The sequence below is a fragment of the Gymnodraco acuticeps genome, unplaced genomic scaffold, assembly GCF_902827175.1.
Source record: "Gymnodraco acuticeps unplaced genomic scaffold, fGymAcu1.1, whole genome shotgun sequence".
NCBI lineage: Eukaryota > Metazoa > Chordata > Actinopteri > Perciformes > Bathydraconidae > Gymnodraco > Gymnodraco acuticeps.
Window position 1 is genome coordinate 1,459,883 of NW_022992053.1, and position 8,739 is coordinate 1,468,621.

At 40.0% G+C, this 8,739-nt stretch overlaps 1 protein-coding gene across 2 annotated transcripts; it reads right to left on the reverse strand.

Annotated features, from left to right (window-relative positions):
* Positions 1–3,118: 3,118 nt before the first annotated feature.
* Positions 3,119–8,739, reverse strand: LOC117536957 (THAP domain-containing protein 6-like). Of its 2 annotated transcripts, XM_034202073.1 has the most exons (9): positions 8,538–8,739; positions 8,063–8,255; positions 7,808–7,921; positions 7,253–7,463; positions 6,985–7,138; positions 6,363–6,902; positions 4,935–6,197; positions 4,653–4,798; positions 3,119–4,566 (listed from the first exon to the last, which is right to left on the reverse strand). In XM_034202073.1, the coding sequence occupies exons 1-6, from the start codon at positions 8,615–8,617 to the stop codon at positions 6,626–6,628; spliced, it is 1,029 nt and encodes a 342-aa protein (XP_034057964.1). In that variant the 5' UTR covers positions 8,618–8,739; the 3' UTR covers positions 3,119–4,566; positions 4,653–4,798; positions 4,935–6,197; positions 6,363–6,625. The 2 variants fall into 2 exon arrangements, with proteins under 2 accessions (XP_034057964.1, XP_034057963.1); XM_034202072.1 differs by having other exon boundaries at positions 4,653–6,197.

Here is an 8,739-nt window from a genome sequence, read left to right on the forward strand (position 1 = left end):
ACTTTTCCCATTGACTTACATGGGGAAAGAGTGGTCTGTAACTCGTTGGATAATTTTTTTAACTAAATAAACTACCCAGTATGAACACTTGTATAGCCCTTATTAAAAACATTCGTTCCTCAAGTTGTAAAACATTTGCTAATAACGTTATTCTGAGAGTTATTTCCCTCTGCATTATGAACGCGCATCTAATCCACGGGACCGCGCAGCCCGGCACGTTCATGTTACGTGTCCCGACCAATCAGAGCACACTGTGCTCACAGGGAGGGTGGGGCTGGAGCTATTGGAGCTACAACGAGCCGTTAAAGGCAGAGTGAAATTCAGTGAATACACGTAGTTTACAGAGATGCTGTATGAGGAACCAATGTGAGTTGCGTTTATCTTTACCCATGGATGCACAATGGGAACGGACCCATATCGTCTTACTGCCATCCCACGGAGCTGTAATAATGGATATATTGCACATGTTTGCTGTAATTCATTGTCATACTACATGGGCTGTATGATTAAATCTTGTACGGTAAATGTTGTATTAAATAGAGTTAATATTACCGACATTATTAACGTCCCTGTAGCTTCGTATTGCACTGGGAAGCTTATTGCACTGTATATAAATATATATGTATACAGTGCAGTAATAATTTCATGCTAAATGAGGCCCTGTTGGATATCACTAGATCATTACTAGCTAGCCGCTAGCTGCTAACTGCCGCCTCGTTCATATCAAATCCATGATAACAACAACCCATTACCATGCTGTCATGAACGCGCGGTGCTGTTACGTGTACGCAAATTGACGTACTTGATGTGAACGAGCATTTTGGTTAAAGTTGCGCATGCTCTATGAGTGCACGTACGGGTACTTCTCAGGCATGCTGGGTAATCTGTAACGTTTCACTCTCTCAAAAGTTGGGCCATTTTATCATCATGCGCTAATGAGCAGCTATCATAGGAATGAATGAGGCCCCGCCTCCAGTTCTTATTATACATCCATGGCGGTAGTGTGTATTTGTCATTCAATACAGGCAACAACCGGAAAACAGAGAAGAAGAGAGAGGGATGAGAAAGATGGGGAAGTGAGTAAAGAGGGATAGGAAGGAGGAGAGATATTTGCGAGTTGCATACTCACTCTGAGTTTTCTCGATTAATAGCTTATATAGACAATACCATGCTTAAATAGACTCCTAAGTTATTATTTCATATGTGACAATATGTAAGAAAAGAGAGGGAAGAGTCAAATTAAATTGAGCAATTGATTTCATATTGGAACATTCATTTCTCAAACCTATGTTTTATGGAAGAGGAAATGTACTTCTGATAAACTAATCCTTGATCAAACGGTAAATGGTGAATTAATATAACATTTATAATCATTGAGAAAGGGTTATTCCACAGGGACTAGCTCACATTTAACTTAAAATAACATTTCTCTGCTTTGGACTGATGAGTATATGATTCTTGCATGTTAAATGACTAACACAAACCTTACATTTATAATGTGCATGTGTTAGGGAGGCTCCCAAATCATTCTGAGGGGGCCTATCCTAATTTTGTAATTGAATGATAATGTGCTAATCCATTACCTTGAGTTGTCTGCATTCAGGAAAACATCCCTATCAAGTGTTAAACAGCTCTGAAGGCGAAGGGTCAGAGAGAGAAGCACACTCTGCGGCTGCAGAGAGCAACTTATCCACGGGCAAGGAGGTCGTTCGAGATGAGAGGATTCTAATCTTCAACTTTCTGATGAGATGGGATGCTTCTTCATCTTTCTGCTCGGTGGGCTCAGGCAGACAACTCTGCAGGACGAGTGATGGCTTCAGAGGCTTCATACAAGGTTCCATGTTTCTTGGAGGAGCAGATGTTTTCATAACCTCTCCCATCACGGGGGGGGCATCTGGATGTGCCACTTGGAATAGGCAGGTGCACTGCTCTCAAGCAGATAGCAGAAGGAATATAGGCAGATGAGCCTCTGTTTCACTGGGAGATCATAAAGTGCTCACTGAATTGAGCCACAAAAAGCAGAGCAATTGGGGGGGATTGAGATATGGCGCTCTGATGAAGAAGAGTTTTGAGCCAATCAGCACCTCAGTGCTAATCTACAGTATCAGGATGCCTTTACACACCAGACATTCTGTGTCATAAAGAGAGGAGGAAAACATGTTCTTCTAGCTCTGATACAAAGATAACATTTGAATTGAATGACCAGATGATTACAGATGTACAATTAATGATTGTTTTTGTATTCCCAATGAACATATGTGTTAAATAGTGGTGATAAATATATTTTGTCAGATCAGATTACACTTTCACACTAAACTAATTAATTAATTGATATTTTCAGATTTATAAGGTATTGAACAATAAGATATTTCTAATATTATAACAGACAATGTTACTATCCTTAATCATTACCAAACAGATGTTTTGATATTGATTACAGTTGATGCTCTGAATAAAGAACAGATGTCTTGATATTGATTACAGTTGATGCTCTGAATAAAGAACATGTTTTGATTTTTTCCTTTTCAGGTTGTTATACAATAAAAATGTTTGATTCTTCAGATTGTTAAACATTTTGAGAATTGTTTAGTTTTCCCTTCAGATTTTGAGATGACATAATGATTGATAGTTGAAGTAATGTAATTAATTAAATATCATGCCTTACTCTTGAATAAAGCGTAATGAAGTAAACGTAAAGTAATGTTAAAGATTGAGGACACTGTAACTTTACAGATTACAGATTGATCGATTCATCACTGTGAATGTATACCTTAACTGGGAACCTTAGCTGGATCTCTCATGATTCTGATTTTATACCTCAATTGGATTTCTTATAATCCTAAATTCTAATTGTGTTTTAATAAGTAATTGCCTTGAAGTAAATCTTTGAGATGTAAGCTGATTTAGAATTTGTGTTTGATGAAGGAGATTAACTGAGGGATAAATGATAAAAGATCTTATTTTTGAAACATATATTTTGCTATAATATTGTTGTATTTCACGTGTTTATTATTGTGCTTTTTGACAAATTATGCCAAACACTGAAGAGAGATGATTTTTATTATGATTGACTGTATTCAATCATGGTGATTGAAGTGTTTTCAATCTTGTTCTACTTTTGATGTAATTAATGTGAGTGAGCCCACACAACTCTGAAGACGCTTATTGACTTAAGTATTGACTGAAATATTCTTTAGACTAATGTTAATTGATTATCATAGATCATAGATATCATTGATAAAAGGGTGGATCTGTAAAGGAATATTTTAGTCTTGTTAAAGTATATAGAGTTTAGTGACTTGTCCTCAGGAATCTGTTTAATGGTTAAAGTGTATTCCTGCCTGTAATGTGATCCATAGCTTCTCAGGAAGACACAGGTCAAGAGGTCATCTGATGTCTTGTCGGGGGAGAAGCTTGGCTCATGTGGGTTTGCAATACAACGAGTCTTTGTCTCGACATCTGGCATGCATTAAAGGAAAACCCGCGTGTTTTAGGGCCCTCCTCTTCTTACATATAGATGGGTTCTTGGCGCTTTTGTCTTGAGAGTTGGCTGGTATCTTACAGGAGAACTGTATTATACTGTGATTCTCTCCGGCCGTCTGTCTCTCAATAAATATCAGTGTATTGACAGGCGAATCCAGTTTCCCTCATTTGATGATTGGCTCAACATTGCTGCAAAGAAGTTTTTACTTCACAATCAGTAAAAATGAATATCTATGTCAGAAAAAATGAAAATCTACATCTATATCTATATAAAAAATGTAAATGTTCAAGTTAAACACAAGAACATGACACCACCCCGCCCCAAACCATATTTACACAAAGTTGCTCATGAAAGTTTAAATGAGCTAAAAGCCCTGAAAGAGGACTGTTTTGCAGAGCTTCTTTCTCGTGCTCCCTTTCTGCAGGTCAACAGAGGTGAGTTTGGCAATGTGGTGTAGTCTTAATTTCAGAAACACAGACACAACCAATGACAACAAGTTGGAATAATGGTTGTCGATACCAAACTGCGTCTCCTCAATGTGTTCCCCAAGCTGAAAAACATCCTCCGTTCCAATCTCCTCCCGGACGATGTAGGTGACTGTCGACACCTTTGGAGCTTGCCTTGTTGAAGCTTGGCGAATCACCCTCTCTGCAGCTCTCAGCACCTTCACTGTGCCTTGTGATGGAATCACTAGGCCACCGTTGTTTTTCAGGGCTAGAAGGTGGTAGCTCTCATCAAATGATGAAGGTACAGCATCTCTGACCAAGCTTGCACGGCACACATCACAGGACAGCTTTCGCAGAATCTGCCGGACTACAAATCCTGCGATGTAGACCAGCGCATTTTCCACCAGACCACCAAACCGAGTGGGAAGATAGCTGTGGTCACTCACAACAGCCGAAATGTTGGCGAATGGAGATGGGTGCTCTTCAGCAGTTTCAGCAGAGGACATTTCTACCGCAGACAGGGACACAGTGTGATCTTGGGCTGCCACATTGCCTGTCTCACTATGAAACACCGAACCATCAGACGGCAGAAGATGGCCTGGAACTGGCATGCAGATGGATTGTTATTCCAGCCACCTTGTATGGAAAACAGGCACACAATACATACATTACTCATAAGTCATTTTCAGAATGGATTGCAATTAAAAGAACATCAACCCTACCTGACGCTCTGATGGAATTAAATAGGAGCTCCAAGTGATCCTGGCTGAACCTGTAGGTGAGGACATACCGCTGAACTTGGAGCAGTTCAGGAATCATCAGCATCAACGTGTCGATGTTAATGACAAATCCGATGACTGACAAGTACCTGCAAAAGAAAAACATTTTATTACTCTGATCATGGCAAAACATATACAGTATACTTGTAGGACACTTAGCTAACTAGGAACAATGTAATTGCAGAACTGGGATAACTTGAGAACAAGAACACATGCAATACATACCATTTTGACACCTACATGTGCTTGATGGTGTGTAATACGTACCATTAGAAGCATCTGGGACCTCAAAAACACTGAATACAAGATAATTCAAATAGAAACAAAACTGCAGATTGAAAAACATTGAAACAAGAGAACATCATTTCAACATACATACCCTCCTTCTGACACCTGCAAAACTTGATGTTGTGTAATACATACTATTTAGAAGCATCTGGGACCTCAAAAACACTGAATACAAGATCATTCAAATAGAAACAAAACTGCAGATTGAAAAACATTGAAATAAAAGAGCATCATGTTAGCAGACCAAACTAAAGGAAAACACATTGTAACAGTAGCATCATATGAACCTGATGTAGAGAACAGAGCATCTTATGAACTCGATGCATAACGGAACAGAGTATCGTTGAACTCATGTCGTGAACTTTTCATGCATGAATAACAAGCACTATTTGAATAGACCTCTTAGATCGGTGAAGTGGTGTTCCATCTTTTGTCACCAAAGTGAGCAAGTACTCCCTGGCTCTTGACAAAAATGCTTTCCTCTCTATCCAATTCAAAGCACCCAAGGGAGATTTGAATCCTTTGGCACGAGGATTGCGTCCATTCATTGTGTCAAACAGCCTGTCAATAATCTATAAAGAAATATCGGCATCTAAATCACTATCATTACAGTGTTTCATTAGGTATCAGATAGTTGTAATCAATACTCATCTATTCAAGATATAAAGAGAACAGAGTACTTATTTCTAAACTGTATGTTCAACATGCAAACTTAGTATTTGCTTGACTTCCTTCTCTCCATAGGCCTGCTTTGTGCTACAGCACACAGAGCTTTACCACTCTAAAATGTGTGAAGGTATGTGTAAGGTTATATACAAACTTTTGTATTTATGAATATGCAATATCACGGTTCATGAAAATATTTGCATGTTGAACTTAGAGAATTATCAACAAATTGTTCCTGATGCTCAAATCACATTTTGATCAATTATTTAAAATCAACACGTACTTGGTTCTATAATCACTAACTGTTTACCTCAATGAATTCTGCCGTTGCCTCACAGTCTTTAGAGCAACTGACACGGAGCGACTCAGTGTTTGTGCAGCCAGGGACACCCTCCTCTTGTGGTTCTCAAAGTAGACATGTTTGTCTGTGATTTTATTGGCAGCATGCAGTCCGTCTTTTTTTTGCACATCATTGAGATGATTGATGAACCTCCACTTGATCTGTCCGGTGGTCGTTGCAATTGGACTGTTTGCCTGCAGAGAAACATTCAGTCACTGCTCAAACAAGTACAAACAGCAACATGTTGATCATCACGTCCAGCCATAACTGTGCAAATGAACAGACAACAATATTTAGATACAACTTTTAGCAGCAGAGACAAAACTTGTACAAATAGGTCTACAACAATCATCATTTACCTGCAACATATTACGTGCCAACTTCAGCCTGTGGCATGCATCCATCATTACAAATACTTTGTCACCAGTCGAGGGATGCGGGAAACTGGTTTGAAGTGGCTCCTGTGGGTTTCCCTTCAGCTCACACCCAAGTTGGTTGCACATGCTGACATTGGAGGCATGCCCATCCATCGTGACAGATACCACCCGAATGCCCCGTGCATGCAGCTCCTCCAAAGCATGACTGAGAAGGACCCTTTGTGTTTCAGGTGACAGAGACTTCGTCAGGTAATATGCAATGGGAGCCTTCCAATGTCCTTGTAGGCCAACCACCATGAACACAAGAGCCTCAGTAGCAACATCGGTCTCATTGTTTCCATCACCCAGCCTACAAAACCAGACATCGACTGGTTATGTGGATTATATTGTTTTCTGATGGCCATGGCATCCAACATGAGTGCAACACATCCATATTTAGCCTGGTCTTCCTGGCATCTTCTCTCCAGCATATCCAGCATCATCTTGTTCAGGCCAGGCTTGCCATCCACCGAACACAGCCACCTGTAAAAAAATTGAGAAGTAGCTATTTAACGTATTTGCAACCGTAATTTCCAAAAATGAAATTGAACAACATTAAGACTACCTTTGTAATGTATGTGGATGAGGGAGGGGAAGATTTGTAGTCTCTCTGAGGTATTTGTATGTCTTTGGACCATGTAGATGGAGTGTGAGGGCAAACTCTCTGTGGTCCTTTGAGTACTCATGGCCCTGCTTTGCCTTGAAGTCTATTTGAAGATCTGAAATTGTATGAGAAAAAATTAATAAGGCCCCTTCATATAATAACAAAGGAGTTTAATAAAGAGTGTAAGAGTAAGATGTACATGAATTTCAAAGTGCTAATTTCATCTTACCTGAGTAGAAATCAAGCCTCTCTTTGAGTTCTTCATTAATGAGGTTCTTTTCCCTCAAATCCCCCAAAAGACTCCTCACTGTGGTCTTTGCCCTCTTTTCTCTAGCCATGGCATTCTTCCTCTCTCGCTCAAGACTCTCCACTCTTGCTAAAGCTTCATTGAGTCTGGCCTTAAGAGCAGTAGGAGAAGCAGGCAAGACATAGCTATGATCCTAGTAGAAAGAGGGATGAACATGGTTTGAGTGATGTTTCACTTCACACACACATCACTTTGACACAACTAGAGTATGGCCCACATTCTTTCTTATAGTCATCACCTGTCAAAGCCACTGCCAGCATAATGCGTGTGTGTGTGTGTGTGTGTGTGTGTGTGTGTGTGTGTGTGTGTGTGTGTGTGTGTGTGTGTGTGTGTGCCAGGAATGCATGTTCAACATGTCTTCAATTGTGTGTGTATGGGTTTATTTGTGAGTGTGTTTAATATGAGTGGCAGCAAACAAGAGAGATTTTACTTTGTCTAGGACCCTTATGATATGATGTTGAAAATAGAAATACTCACATCATTAGGCTGAGGTTGTGAGTGTGAGGTTGAAGCTTCTGGGTCGTCCTGAGGGGCCACAGACAGGCTCTCTTCAGCTTTTCTGGAAGGAGACGTAGTCCTGCCCTTTTCCGGCTAAAATGAAGAAGCATAATACTTGAAAAGAATATATATATATATATACACACACAGAGATAGGTATTTCACCCTGCCCTGTTATTGATAATAGAATATTTACATGTATGAATGCTAATAGCCTTATGATGATACACCTACTCTTTGGAGGTGAACCGGGAAGCTGAAGATGGAGGGAATAACACCATCTCTGAGTCGGACAATCTGTCCTGTCCTGTCAAACTCGTCCTGCTTAAAATGCTCACTGCAAATCACAGATGACTCGCTTGCAGTGAACCCTTCCCTCCTCAAAGCAACTTCCCACTTCTTCCTCATATCTTTGTCTTTGGGAAACCTTCAAAATAAAAACGGGAGATTTGAGAGAGTCAACACAAAACATTTTTAAGAAGGAGGTCAAGCTTATTTTCTTCCTTCTTCTTCCTAGATAGATTAGATTAGATTTTACTTTATTCATCCCACAACGGGGAAATTCACTTGTTACAGCAGCATATGATTTATAAAGTCTCAGTTGGCCATAAACATAATGTTTGCTGGCTACGATTTCGCTGGCGGACATCAATACAGTACAATAATATTCTATTTACAAAATACAACCAATAATAATGTTGAATCTTACTTGTGAAAAGTAATCCCCCGACCCCTGTTCGTAATCGTTCGCCGATTTGCACAGCAATACGCCGCACAGTGCTCTGGCATCTTGAAACCTCTGCTGTCTATGGGTAGAATGTCTGTACAATATGGGTAGGATGACCGGTCCAAGATGGCGGCCGTATTTCTTGCGCCCCAGCAGCCAATGCGGCATCTACTGTTTATATGTC

Bases quoted from the DNA above. Each gene is read 5' to 3' on its own strand.
- LOC117536957 (XM_034202073.1), bottom strand. From the start codon at position 8,617: ATGCCAGAGCACTGTGCGGCGTATTGCTGTGCAAATCGGCGAACGATT. The intron at 7,922-8,062 runs GTAGGTGTATCA...TCTTCATTTTAG, and splicing joins TCCCGGTTCACCTCCAAAGA to CCGGAAAAGGGCAGGACTAC. The intron at 7,139-7,252 runs GTAAGATGAAAT...ATACAATTTCAG, and splicing joins GAGGCTTGATTTCTACTCAG to ATCTTCAAATAGACTTCAAG.